The 15,113-nt window shown below is 38.2% G+C and overlaps 1 protein-coding gene across 1 annotated transcript; it reads right to left on the bottom strand.

Annotated features, from left to right (window-relative positions):
• Positions 1-2,535: 2,535 nt before the first annotated feature.
• Positions 2,536-10,510, bottom strand: LOC124134316 (IQ domain-containing protein K-like). The gene is made up of 7 exons (XM_046499065.2): positions 10,218-10,510; positions 9,181-9,435; positions 6,727-6,824; positions 6,062-6,114; positions 5,698-5,775; positions 4,950-5,034; positions 2,536-3,804 (listed from the first exon to the last, which is right to left on the bottom strand). The coding sequence occupies exons 1-7, from the start codon at positions 10,270-10,272 to the stop codon at positions 3,514-3,516; spliced, it is 915 nt and encodes a 304-aa protein (XP_046355021.2). The 5' UTR covers positions 10,273-10,510; the 3' UTR covers positions 2,536-3,513.
• Between the last annotated feature and the right edge of the window lie 4,603 nt (positions 10,511-15,113).

Here is a 15,113-nt window from a genome sequence, read left to right as displayed (position 1 = left end):
CTCTGATAGACCTTATGATGCTGCTTGGGTTGTCAGAGTTGTAGTTGTGTTCGAGAGTGAAGCGTAGATGATACAAGCATCACTGATGTGCCTCCTTTCGGCTCTCTGTAAACCAAGTAAGTAAAAAAACACTTCATGTTTTGTTAACGTATAGTTACTTGATCTCAGTACGCCACGAAATAGCAAGTTGATAACTTTAACTTCCTGGTGTATATTTGCAGTTCATCAAACCAAACAAGTGACTGTGAGAAGATTTTCCAATGTGCTTGTTTTTGTTGCTAATGTACTTTTATCAGCAAACAAGTAAAATATCATTGCAAGTAATTGTTTATTGTTTGTGATATGCACAAATGAAATGTTTTTGATGTTTAATCACTGTTTTGCTTGTGCTTGTTATAAGTTGGATGTTGATCTGTTTCTATCATGCAATTGTGCTATGCTCAGTTTCATACAGTACTTAAATTCATGTGAATAGCTACATCCTTTAGTTAAACTCTCTCATGTAGTGGGTCCTTCGCAATCTGGTGCATTTTGGGGTCTGGAAGTAGAATTATATTTGCTTACATAATAATACCCTGCATAGCAGTAAAACAATAAAACCAGCATTCATCATTGGAGTTAAGCATGGCTACATTAGCTGTGAGGGCCATGACCTTTCTTTTCTTTCCGTTTTTTTCTGTTCAGGCCACACTTTTTTAATGTTATCTTTCGTTGGGTTATTACAGCTTTTTCACACAAGGTCAGTCACAATAAATAGTGATGCAGACATGGAATTTATATATAACATTTCATATTGTAAAAGAGGGTCTGTTTTACTAGTGGGAGACATAATAGAAATAAATATTTTTATGCTGTATTATTTTTTCCCATATGCTTTTCAGTAGGGGCGGTGGGCAGTTAAACGTGTGGCCTTAATTAATTTGAAACTTTCAAAGTGAGTTTTCTGGTCTTGTTGTGAACCACAACTATGTTACCATAATGGGCGAGTCAGAAACATGTATTAAATGAATGAAATCTGTTACACAAGGTCTGTTTCGTGAGAATGTTTTGTTTCAAAATGTATAAACCATTTGACAGAAATAGGTATTTTTCTAATCCAAGATCCCCCTGGTTATGTTTCTGGGTTTGTCAGTACCATACCCATCTGGTGGTTTCCCCAAAGTGGTAAACTCTAAGACCTGCATCCCTTCTAGCTTTCCTCCCACATTAAGCTGACACGCACGCCATGATGTAACTGAAATATCATTCACATCCGTGTCAGACCCAACACTCTCACAAATGCTGCATATAGTCAAGATTATTTCTATTTTACCAACATCTCATCATTGGAAGCATTTCACCAGTTCTATAAAAAGTAGTTCATGGTCCCTGGCGATGTATCGATGTGAGATATGAAATGAAATATCTCTTGATAAAGTGTAACCAAGATGAAAGGGTATTAACTAAATGAAAAATTGAGGTGAATTTTGTGGTTTTACAGTATTTATGTCGGCTTTACATTACAGCCAGCATTTACAGATCATTGTCAATAGCAGAATCACAGCAAGGGGGACAAACAGTCAGTTTGAGTTCAAACTTTTGAAAGATACAGAAATCTACCAGATTACAGTACAGATGGTTATCATGTATTATGTGATGTTACAGTTGTTAAGATAAATTTCTTGTTTCTCATGACCTAGCCCCGCCCTAATGGGTTTGGGTTGGTTGTTTTTTTCTCCATTTTTATCACAGTCAAGAAACAACTTTTTAGACTCAAATTTCCTTTTTTCATAGGATTCCAACTTTTTGCACATTCCCTGCCATTCATTGTGTGTCAGATTCATGGGGGTACCTTGACATGGCCAGCATGGCCTTGACTTGTCTGTTCGAACTTCAGGACCATAGCCAAGAAAAGTCATATTAAAATTGTATAGTACTCAAAAGAGGTTGAAGAACGCCCAATTTGTTTCATCTAACTATAGTAAATCTGTCATGGCTGGTGGGTATTGCAACACACAGCCTTCCAGTTGTGGGTGTTCTTTAACTTGTTTTGAGTAGTATACATTAGAATCAAGTTTTCTTGAACAGCTTTAAACTACTAAGTAATAAAATAAGAACAAAAATCCTCTCTCCACAGTCAATAATAGGTCATGAAAAACAAGTGTATATTTTAACTGCTGTAAAAAAGGGGCAAATTCATAATCTGGACAGCTTGTTGAATTTTCTGAAAGGGTGGAAATATTTTTAAGAACTGTTTTTTTGTGATTTGTACACTAATTTACTGCTGTTTCTGCATGGAATTGAAAGTTACTTTGGAAATTAATGTAGGGTTGTTGTTGACTTTGCAAGGTTAAATTAGATAATAGTGAAATGTGTCTTAAATATTTTGACATTTTGTGAATCACACCAGGTTCCTTGAAACCTGTTACCTGTAAATGATAATACATGTACCACAGAAATAAAGAAAAACCACTGAAAATTGTCATTTGCAGTTTGTAATTTCTCATTTTGTTGAAAAAAAATCTATTGATCTAGGAAAGCAATAAACAAATGAAATAAGTTTTGTTTTTGTTTATTATTTCTCACTGAAACACTGGAGTGTTTTTAACTCCCAGGAAACATTACAGATTGAAGACGTTAATGTATTTACAATGGCAGAAAAGTACAGATTTACATATATACATATATACACAAATATTTTAACTTACAATCCTAACACAACAAGCTTAATTAGATTTTTGATGCTTCAAAACAGTCATAAGTATTTCGTTCACAAAAAGGATCTATAGAATATAACTGTCATGTCAGGTTTTAAACAATGTCGTCAGGACTCTGTGCCCTGATATTAACCAGCCAAGATGGCTCTATGAATAAACCTATTTGTGTATACATTGGTTGATGAATTAACAGTAATTTACTTTTCTATTTTATGAGCTTGTTTGTCTCAGCTGTCTATAGTCAGACATCAAATGTCCTTAAAAAAAATATGTACTTAAAACAAAGTTTCCAAATGATAGTCCTAGAGAGGTAGCATCACTTGTCGGATTATGAGCATTTGCTTTACTTTATAATGGTGAATCACTCCAGGAATTAAAAAACAAATGGAAAATATTTCTTCAATACAATGTAAGGAACCAAAAATCATTTGTTCAAGAAATAGTGCAAACATATTACTTAGCATCCTAATTTACATACACCCAAATGTTCAGATGTCCATAGAAAGAAATTGTATGGCAACCCCATCCCAAACTTTTGTTATTCATTCAGAGAAAACTTATATTCTGTCTCTAAGAAGAATGCCAGAGCTCCGACCTACAGCTGACACCAGTGAAATCACTGCAATAAGACTGGGAATGTATAATCATCATTCATTAGTCTCCGTCAAGTACCCATGAAGATACTGCCATCCAACAAATAAGTCTGGTTAAAATGTTTCATTGATGTTTTGTGAACAGATCACACACCATCCAGTGGAAGCAATGGAATGAAATAACACATGGTGATACAACACCAAGATGGTGGTGACCCCGCTCTCTACTGTGGGGGGGTCGGAGACTGGGCTGCAGGGGTCGGGGACTGGGCTGCAGGGGTCGGGGACTGGACTGCAGGGGTCGGAGACTGGGCTGCAGGGGTCGGGGACTGGACTGCAGGGGGCAGATCCTCCTCAGTCTCCATGTTGGTCTTGGAGGTAGTGGGTGTGGGTTTGTCCCAGTCTGGCATCTGTTTGTCCCAGAAGTCGCTGACACGGGTCTGGATCCCTCGATTCTCCTCCTGCCATTCCTTCTGCCACTGGCGGAGTTCCTGGATTTCTGGAACCCGACGAACCTGGACACAAGCAGACATTGTGTTGATAAAGTTTTGTTTTGTTGGTTGTTTTAAGCCATAGTCAGGAATATTCCAGTAATATCCCAGATGCCTGAATGAGTATGTGCCCAACAAACCTGTGACTGAGTTCAATGGAACCATGCTGTTGGTATGGAGACACAATGTACAGGTGGTCCCCTTGTATGACAGCAATAGCCAGATGGTGATCTGCAACATCTGGGTGGGTCATTCAATATAAGGCTGTGCATGTTCTAAAGATGCACTGCTCAGTGGGGATGTCATTGAGAGTCAGTTTATTTCAGTTAAAGTCGGAGTATTTTCCATCTTCTCGGGGCAAGGGCATTAACTGACTATCGAAATCCAGTTTCCACCCTTGCCAAAGTAGGCAGTAATTTCCAGGCACAATCATAGTGGCTCTCATATTACTTGCATTTGCTTCAAACAAAATGGCCACACCCAGTCAAGACGATCTCATCTATGTTTTTATAAAACAGGTCTTACCCCACAAAGTGTATCAAATCACTTGAGCACCTTGATTAAAAACATGAAAGGATTTGCAAAATTACTGTTGCCCAGTTGGTGGTACGCATGCTTTGCAAATCCTGCAGTAGACCAAAATCTGCGCATTGAAATCCATGATGTTTACAAACTGGATGTCTAGTTCGTAACACGATTTTGAATGGAATACGCATAGCCAAATTGTAACTCCGTCAGTCCAGCCTAGTTTGGCAAGGGCAGAAACTTGACTTTATTGTCAGTTGATGCCCTTGCCTCGGGGAGATGGATATTTTCCAGTTGATTATCAGTACTGAATTTTCCAATCAAGGTTCCCTTGCACTATGTGATCTAAATGTCATGATGATAGTATCTCGCTACTTTATCATAGACTTACAAGATAGAAGTAGCTATCGATTTTTGATATACTAATAATTGAACAAATGCATTGTATGTAATCTCTTGTTATTGCAACAAAAATTTCTCAGAATTACAATAAAAGTAAAAATACTAAATGTCCTGTCCAACAGCATAAGCTCATATTTTGTACACAAACAATTTTATTATTTTATTTTTCCGGCCAACCCAAGGTAATTGCGAAAATCCATAAACACTATAATAAGTGTGGCCTTACTCTCGAAGTAACTTACCAGATAGCCTCTCCAGTAGGACTGAATAATGAGAGCAGCCTCCTCCTCAGTCCAGATGAGAGACAGGGGCAGTGGTGGGCGGGGACTGGCAACAGAGAGACATGATAGACGTGATGGACTGGCAACAGAGAGACATGATGGACTACAACAGAGAGACATGATGGACAACAAAAGAGACATAATGGACTGGCAACAGAAAGAAATGGACAACAACAGAGTGAGTGAGTGAGGGAGTATAGTTTTTACGCCGCTTTTAGCAATATTCCAGCAATATCACGGCGGGGGACACCAGAAATGGGCTTCACACATTGTACCAATGTCGGGATTCGAACCCAGGTCTTCGGCGTGACGAGCGAATGCTTTAACCACTAGGCTACTCGACCACCCCGACAACAACAGAGAGACATAATGGACTGGCAACAGAAAGAAATGATGGGACAACAACAGAGAGACATAATGGACTGGCAACAGTGAAACAAGATAGACTGCAAAAGAGAGACATAATAGACAATAATATCAATGGTGGGAGATGGTTTTTGATGATGAAATGTCCTGAACACAAGGAACAAAAGCAAAATATGTCCATGATATTCCTTAATTTGCACTCTGACAGAGCTTGCGAAAGCTAGCACCAGACTTAAGACATGAATCACAGCTCGGAATTAGCGACCAGTAGATGTCGGATGGTAAAATCTGAGGAGTGCATAGCTACAATGTCCCTGCCCCAGAAGCTGCCTACACTACTCACTGTTCCTTGAGCCACTCCTGCACAAATGGGATGCTCCAGAGGTCAGTTTCTCCTCGGTCCGTGTACTGGGGATTTCGCCTTCACAAATAAACAAGTTACCTTTCACGCAAGGAAACAATAAATTGTTGATTTATTAAGTGACTTGTTTCTCCTATTTCCTTTGTATTCCAACAACAGATATCTTCATTTTATAAGGATGAAAGTTATTCAACAAAATACATTTCAGCTATTATTTCTTCTGATTTCTTGATGTTACAGACACCTGTAGACAAACAAACTGAATTTCATATTCTCACTATCCCAATAATTGTCCTTGATCTAACACCTGGATTGCTGATCACATCAGATAAGGTATGAAGTTTACCTGTATAAATACTCGGTAATAAAATCCAGTGCGTTGAATTTGGTTCTCTTTCTCTGTGGACCAAATAAAATTATTTAGAAATAAATGAAAATGATCAGTTGTGGTTTATCAGTTTTATCAATCAATTCTGTCTGTGGTATTCAAGGCCATTGGCCCACAGACAAACGTACATAAGAAGACAATAGAGAGGTACATATAATTAAAACATTGAAATGACATTATTAAAAAAGATAAAAATCAATTGATTTTATCAATTGTCCTAATAATAATGGTACTTTGTAGAACTTCATTATGTTAACTACAACAGAGGTTCGGCTATTAACATACAAAATGAATTGAATGTACACTGAGCAAAATATTTTCAGGTTTATAATCTTTTCTTATCAAAGCCTACAACAAAGATTTGATAACACATAAACTCTTCTCTCATAGAGTGAGTGAGTGAGTATGGTTTTACGCCGCTTTTAGCAATATTCCAGCAATATTACGGCAGGGGACACCAGAAATGGGCTTCACAATTTGTACCCATGTCGGGAATCGAACCCGGGTCTTCGGCGTGACGAGCGAACGCTTTAACCTCTAGGCTACCGGACCGCCCCTTCTCTCATAGAACGTATATTTAATCATGTTAAAATACTTTTTTATCCACTGATTGTATATTATACCTCAAAGCATTTTTCTGTTTTGGCCTGTCGGAGCATCGCTTCAAGAGCTGGCAGTAACACGGGGAGGACATAATGTTCCAGGTACTCTCGAGCCGTGCCTGTAACAGTACAGGAACAGATGGGGAGACTCAATCTACATTCTGCAAATCTCATTAAACTCAGATGTATTACTCCCATACAAAACCTCTCTGCATGAAGATATACATATCCTCCATGGAAGGACTCACCGGGTGAACCTTGAGCGACACTTTGACTGCATTCTAAATGAAGAATGCTTTCTGAAACAATTTCGATGTATTTCCTTCTCACCTTGATTTAGAAATTATGATCCTTTCAGAAGAACACCCACACAGAATACAAATATTCTTCGATGGTACTCCACTTTGGAGAAAGATGGAATGACACTCAGAAATGAAAGGGTGTATGGAACAGTCGCAACGTATGACTTCCATTTAGAACTGTCCATTTGTGTTCGTTTTCCAGATACAGAATACAGATTTCTAAAATAACAGGATATCATATAATATAAAATAATAGTTTTAGATTCTACTCTTTCAATTATTATATCGAAATTCTTTGAAGTTATATTATTGGGTAATTATTAACCAAATCACCGGTAGATTCTGAGAAACGTGTGTACAGCTGATTGCTACTTCCGGCTTAGTTTACAAGAAAATACACACGGTAATCTTAATCTTTGCATATAAAACAATGCCTATCAGAACAGGAAATACATTTTAATCGGTAAATGATCATGTCTATTGTTTTTCGCAACTTTTTTTCGCAACTTTTAAATTTGTATTGACCAAGTTTAATTGTTATGATCGTATGATCGCTGAAGGGAAATGACGTAATTTTTTTCTGCCGAAGACAAACACGTTTTTATTGCAAATGTAGGGATTGTGTATGCGCTGGTGATGTGCTTCATTCCGATTCACTTTATAGGCGGGGTGTATAAATTAGCATCGATTTTAAAGGCTTGGACAGGCTGGTCGCCTTATACGTGGGGTCGCTTTAAAGACAGCGATATATGGTATACTGCTCTCAATGCTTCACTCAGTTGTTCTATGAAATTAAGAAGCCTTGATGCTGATTAGAAAATTCACCTGACACCACATCCAATGGATGGTTTGTAGGATCTTCATACAGAGAGGTTTCATCTGAGAGGTGAGGTGAAATGGGTTTTCACGATGTCTTCCAAGATTATTACACTGATATAGCAACATAAATGCAAGTGTGTATGTGTGTGGCTGCTTGTACTAGTCTGGACTAATGCTGATTTTATAGTGCTAGCCCACTGGGATACCATGCCCCACTTAGACACAGAATACTGACCATGGCTTGTTTTAGCCCCTTAATGATGAACACCAGGCAGGGTAACAACAAGAACCACATTCAAACCCCCAATCTTCCACTCTCCGGGCAGATGCTCTACCACTAGACCACAGAGATGGTCTATCATCTTAGAAAAATAGATATAATTTTAATGATACTGAAATTATGCCTGCACCCAAGTTTAATCCCATTTCGAGGAATACCACAGCCTCTAATGTAAGTTTGACCAAGATACACAATCAGCAAGCAACATTCTGCTGAGAAGTTGTCATCTGTCCAAACAATCTATGTACACAACAAGTACAAAACAGTCATTGTTGAAATCTATCTAGATCTAGAGTGTCTTATTTCTACTTTGAACAGTATTCAGTGTGTCAGCTTAATGTGGAGGAAAGCCCAAAATGATGCAGGTCTTATATACGTTTCCACTTTATATGAGCACAAGTATGTTGCTGACATCCTGATCAGGGCTTACCTGGGGTTCAAACCCATGGTCATAGGATTCTGGCCATCTTCCTGAGGCAAGGGAGTTAACTAACTGTAAAAGTCCAGTTTCCACCCTTGCCAAACTAGGCTGGAATTATGGAGTTATATTTTGGCTGGACTAACTAGCCTATGCATTGTACAATCCAAATCTTGTTAACGAAATTGAAATTTGGTTCCTAAGAACATGGAGATTCCGGTCAATTGCAGGATTTGCAGAACCTGTGTGCCGTCAACTCTACGTTGACAGATATTTTCCAAATCTTTTCATGTTTTTAATCAAGGTCCTGAAGTGATTTGATGCACTTCTCAAGGTGGGAACCCATTTTATTACAATAAGGATCTTGACTATCGATCAGATTGTCTTGATTATAGGTGCCGTCATTTTGTTTGGAGTTAATGCAAGTGATATGAGAGATGGAATCTAATTGGTGAACAGGAGGGACATAACTCGTAATCACCACCGGTCGCGCACCCAGAAATTCCAGCAGAGTTTGGCAAGAGTGGAATCTGGACTTCTAAAGTCAGTTATACTCCCTTGCCCTGGGAAGATGGATTCTGGCATGCCTAAGGGACCTCTAGATCTATGACTGTGTGTGACAGTATGACCAAATATGATAAAACAATTTAACATACAAGTGTCTTTGTTTGGGGGTGGAGGAGGTGGTGGTGAAGGTGATTTCGGTGGTTTCTGCGTGAAAGAGTAGCCCACGCAGGATGGATGACTCTTGGCTACATCAATCTCTGCAAATGGGTCAGCATCCGACTCAATTCTCTCATGCATCTTTCCAAAAAAGACTGGGTGATGAAGTGCAGGATCATAGTCTTTGTAATCTGTAAGCACGGAGGATGTGTCTTCTTCTCTGAAAGGAGGTCTTTGTCCTGCTATTTCTGAAAATAAATATGGTAGCAATATTCAACAAATACACTTCCTGGTGCCACTGACTACATATGTGTGCATAGTCAATTCAGGTTGTCACGACTACATTTCTAAATGTCGTGTTTATCGTCATGGCTGTTAACTGGACAAGGATTATCTCATTAACTCAGGTCAATATTTGGTCTTTGGCTGTGGGTCACAGACAACAAGATCTGGTAATATAACAAGCTATATTTGGGATTACACTTTCTTCATAAAGTTAAACTTGGAACTAGCAGAAATGGCACCACGACTTCATACTATGGCTTTATAGTGATAGACATAAATATAGTAATAGGTATAAAACATGAAGTAAGTATTTCCCATTCTGGAATCATTTATCTAAACAATACATTAAAGTAAATATTAGCTGTTAGCCTAGATGTGCTCAGATATTTTTAAAACAATTTTTCCACCCAAAATTCCCAAGCCAAGAGATGCATCATCCATCCGACATGAGAATTATTAAATCTGAATGCGTTTTTTTTAGAGTAAATTTGGATGCACGTCAATTTAGCTGAATCTGCACCTGAACCGTTAGGCTATCTGTTCGAGAACTCGTCATGAGCAATACATAGGCGCAGGCTAGGCTATTTCTTTCCGAGGCGACATCAAACACTTCTTTCATCATCATCAATAACATTTTGATGAGAATAACTTTTACCCTAATTTCTTTTGATGATATATTAGCCCAAGATACATTGGGTATCGTGATCGGAAAAGTACTAGGACAGGTAAAGAAACATAACTGTACCTTTGCAGATTTCGTGCCAAATATTCGGCTCTGGAACTCTTGTGATGACTGACATCTTGTTAGCCAAGTGGCTTGAAGAATGTTTGGTTACTTGCTCCGATTAGGCTCCAGAAATATTCTTATTACAACCACTAAATCAATATGTATCTTACTTGATAACATATAAAAACATCAAATAACTAGCTGCACTTATGTTTACAAATTACACGTGAAAAGGGAAACTCTATCGAGCCTAATTTTCATCGACGGAAGTGTCGTCGTCCCATAGCAACCGACAAGGGACATCACTCTAAGCGTGCATGTCCTTATATTTTGACATATGTATTATTTTTTAGGGGTTCGATTCACGAAGAACATCTATACTTTCGAGTGTTTATGATACAATTTTAGACGTTTACATTGGCTCTCAAAGATATAATTTATTCACCTGCCATATAATACCATAATCTTTTCAAATATAACGAATAAACTTTTATATACAACTTTTAACTGAAAGTTTTTGTAAAATTAATACAAGTTATAATATAGTGATGACAGGATCACAATAAATAAATTATTTGATTTCCATAAAAAAAAATTAAAAATATGAGGTTGGACGAATTTTGTAAACATCATTTTTGTGCACTAACTGTTCAAGGAACACTAACTGTTGACAGATGTGATTCACATGAAGCATAAATGTTTTGAAGGACGATATACTAGTACATGGTGAATGTAATCAATCAAAGAAAGAGCCAAGGTTGCTTGGGACATGTTTCAACCTGGAATGTACAATGATACATAGAGATTATTAAATGAACGTGTGTCATACTGATTTTACAAAACGAGCAAGAGCGATATAATAATTCTTTATTACCCATCATTTCTAAATCGTGATGCACTGATCACAACCACTGTCTTAGAAAACCACTGTTGTATTTTGACAATCTTCAGCTATGACATCTTTCCAACCTTACTTCAAAATACGATTTGAATGACGAACCATAGAGTTTTACATACACTACATTAGGGCGAGAATGAGTCCAAATTTACTACCTTATTACCTGAATCTACTCAGCCTTCACTATTACATTTGTAGAAAACATTCTTCATATTCAAATCATACTTAGATACCATATTTTTTTATGAAACTGTGCAGGGTGATGTAACCATGAACTCTTTTTTTATATTATCACAAAATGTTACATTGTTACTTTATACAATATCTCATGTGACTAATCATAGGTCAGAGAAGTCCTGTGGGTACCAGGGTCCTACTCAGGATCCACCAGACCTGGTACCCGAGGTTAGCCATCCCAGCACTACAGTATATTAAAGATTGCAATAATATATAGGCTTTTGAATGGGTTATCAATCTTCAAAAATGTTGATCAGAAGTCTTTGCCCAGCGGGTGAAAAGACTTTCATCTTTAATCAATTTTCTACATCAGTTACTGAATAAATTTTAATTTGTGCAGTTGTTTAGGTCAATCATTTAAGTGGGAAAAGATGCTAATTCTATTTCATAGTGCAGGTTGTTAACTTTTCTTGCAGAGAAATGTATATACAGTATACATTGTATACATACTGTAGTATGTATTGTACACTGTCACGGAAGTCTTTGAAATGGTCTCTCTGAGTCTTGATACTATACATGTTTACTGAACTACATGTACATGAGTGAGTGAGTGAGTGAGTATGGTTTTACGCCGCTTTTAGCAATATTCCAGCAATATCACAAAGGGGACACCAGAAATTGGCTTCACACATTGTACCCATGTCGGGACTCGAACCCGGGTCTTCAGCGTGACGAGCGAACGCTTTAACCACTAGGCTACCCGACCGCCCCATGTACATGAAGAGAGAGCACTGGCATAAAGTGGAGTTGCATGAAAGCATTGCTGTAATGAACCTGGGACATTCTTCTGACATGGTGAGTTTACTGTATCATAATGGAATGTTCATCAATTTGAACCTGATCCAAGTCAAGCCAATATTGGTCCAAATCCAAAACAGACTTTGTTATCAATCTTGTGACATTTATTCAACCTTGAATTCACAGATTTCGTGCTGGTACAGAATTGCTTCATGTATTACTTAGATCTGCTTCCCCCAAAGTTAAGTTTTTTGGTTTGTTTGTTTGTATGTTGTATATAATAATGCCTCACTCGGCATTATTCCAGCTATATGACGGCAGTCTGTAAATAATCAAGTCTGGACCAGACAATCCAGTGGTTGACATCATTAGCATCGATCTATGCAATTGGGATACGATGATATTCATCAACCAAGTCAGCGAGCCTGACAACTCGATCCCATTAGTCGCCTCTTACCACAAGCATAGTCGCCTTTTATGGCAAGCATAGCCACCTCTTACTGCAAGCATGGGTTGCGGAAGACCTATTCAACCCCGGATCTTCATGGGGCCCAAAGTTAAGAAACATGATTGATATGCAACTATAATTTGAAGAAAAGAAGTCGTTCGTTTCAAACCACAATCGCGATATCACTGCAAAAGTTTACTATTAAGTTGTATCGTGATAAGAAGCCTAACTATCCACAAGCAAATGGTTTCTGGGTTTAGTCAACATCAAAGTCCACCTTAGGTCAATATAACTCCACCTTCCCAGGTTTAGTACTGGTAGGCTATTAGACACACTGAGTTCAGAGACCAGTGATGCTGACAGAACCAGATGAAGGATGCTAAGTCTGAGAACCCCTTTTTCAGACACCTATTGTGTCAGCCTGTGTCCATGTTTCGTTCACTAAGTGTCCACCTCCCTTTTTAAAAATCCTGGGTGTATGTGTCCTTGATAATCTAGGGTATTGTTTCTCCATTCTATAATGACTTATACCCTGTCCCTATATCTGAGGTCATAGCTATGTTGTGATCCTCCTGACATCACACTGAAACTAGAAGTCCAATCAAAGCACTCACACAAACAAGAGATACCCTGTGCTGTTTTAGTGATAAGAGGTAAGGGAGGTAACTGACTGTAAAAGTCTAGTTTCCACCCTTGCCGAACTAGGCTGGAATTCCAAGGCCCAACGGTAGCGCCACCAATAACTATTACGAGTTGTCCCTTCTATGTCCCTCTACTGCCCAATCAGATTCCACCTCTCCTTGCACTTGCTTTAAACAAAATGTTGACTGCATCAATACATAGTTTGATCGATTTTGTTTGTTTGTTGTTTAACGCCGCACTTGGCAATATTCCAGCTATATTCTGTATATAATCAAGGCTGGACCAGACAATTCAGTAATTGACGTCATGAGCATCAATCCACGCAATTGGGATTGATGACATGCATCAACCAAGTCAGCAAGCCTGACCACCCGATCCCTCTTACAACAAGCATAGTCGCCTTTACAGCAAGCATGGTTTGCTGAAGACCTATTCTACCCCAGATCTTCAGGGGTCCGTTTGATCAATTGTCACATCATATGATCATGATGTTCTTCTTCTCTAGGAAGAGTCTGATGCTGTTAAAGAAGACAGATGGCCTGCTACACAAAACACCTTTGTCAACAACATTTATTGTATGAAAATGTTATTTTTTGTGAACAATAACAAATTAACACATATACAGAGCTATCAAAAGACACAAAACAAAGATGTCTTTCTATTAACAGAGGTGTCAACAAAGATGCAAATTGTTCAAAAATTTACCAACATATAACAAAATAAATAAATCCTGAAAGAATTCTATAAAGTAATTACTGTGTAGAGTATTTCGAAAGGCAACATCTCACGTTAATGTTTTCAGCAAGAACCATATACCAGGTACATATAAAGTTGGTCACTTAAACAGAGCACATTATAGTGTGGCTCTGTCCAGTGAGCCTTGTCAGATCCAAAATATGTGACAATTTTAATATCCGTCATCTCTAAAACCTTCCCTTTCAGCATTGCTAGGTGTGGAGTGCCCTAATTATGTTTCTACGTTTGTCAGCACCATACCCGTGCTTGTGGGTGTCACCAAAGTGGTAAACGTCTGACACCTGCATCACTTTGGGCTTTCCTCCCACATTAAGCTGCCACAGTGTGATATAACTGGAATACTGTTAAAAGCGGTGTTAAACCCAACTCACTCACTCACTGCATAACCAATGGGATAAAGGGACTTCTAAATTTGTCCTTTCCAAAATTATCTTCAATTATGTAGGATATTATATCTCCATTCTATTATGATAATAGACCCATTCACCGCCAGAGCTTTATTTTAAGGACGCTGAATTACATGAAGCAAAAATAACCATTCAATCAAATTACACTCATAAGCAAGAGAAATTCTGTGCCTAGTTAGTGCATCTCCCTGATGCAAGGGACTTAACAGAGTATTAAATCTAGTTTCCACCCTTGCCGAACTAGGCTGGAATTTCTAGGCTTGATAGAAACCACCAGTGCCACCAGTGGCTATTACGAGTTATGTCCCTTCTATGTCCCTCGTATTGACAAATCAGATTCCATCTCTCATATCACCTGCATTTGTTTCAAACAAAAAGGCTGTGACCAGTCAAGACGATCTGATCGATAATCAAGATCTATATTGTAATAAAATGGGTCTTAACCGTGAAGAGCATCAAATCACCTTGATTAAAAAACATCAAAAGATTTTTAAAATATCTGTCGACGCCCAATTGAAAGTTCACATGCTTTGAAAATCCTGCAGTTGACTGAAACCTGCACATTGAAATCCACATTTTCAAACTGGATGTTTGGTTCGTAACACAATTTTGATTGGATTAGGCATAGAACTCCAGAAATCCAGCTTACTTTGGTAAAGGTGGAAACTGGACTGTTATAGACAGTTAACACCCTTGCCTCGGGAAGATGCGTTAGTGACAAGAGAGTTGAAACAAAACTCTAGTAGCCAATGACTCAAGGTCACATATCATAATAGCATTGAGATGAA

This window comes from Haliotis rufescens, unplaced genomic scaffold, assembly GCF_023055435.1.
Source record: "Haliotis rufescens isolate VD_foot unplaced genomic scaffold, xgHalRufe1.0.p SCAF_11, whole genome shotgun sequence".
Lineage (NCBI taxonomy): Eukaryota > Metazoa > Mollusca > Gastropoda > Lepetellida > Haliotidae > Haliotis > Haliotis rufescens.
This window is presented reverse-complemented; position numbering and strand designations above follow the sequence as displayed.

Bases quoted from the DNA above. Each gene is read 5' to 3' on its own strand.
- LOC124134316 (XM_046499065.2), bottom strand. From the start codon at position 10,272: ATGTCAGTCATCACAAGAGTTCCAGAGCCGAATATTTGGCACGAAATC. The intron at 6,825-9,180 runs GTATGTTAAATT...GTACTGTTACAG, and splicing joins ACCCCCAAACAAAGACACTT to GCACGGCTCGAGAGTACCTG. The intron at 3,805-4,949 runs GTAAGTTACTTC...GCTTGTGTCCAG, and splicing joins CCTACTGGAGAGGCTATCTG to GTTCGTCGGGTTCCAGAAAT.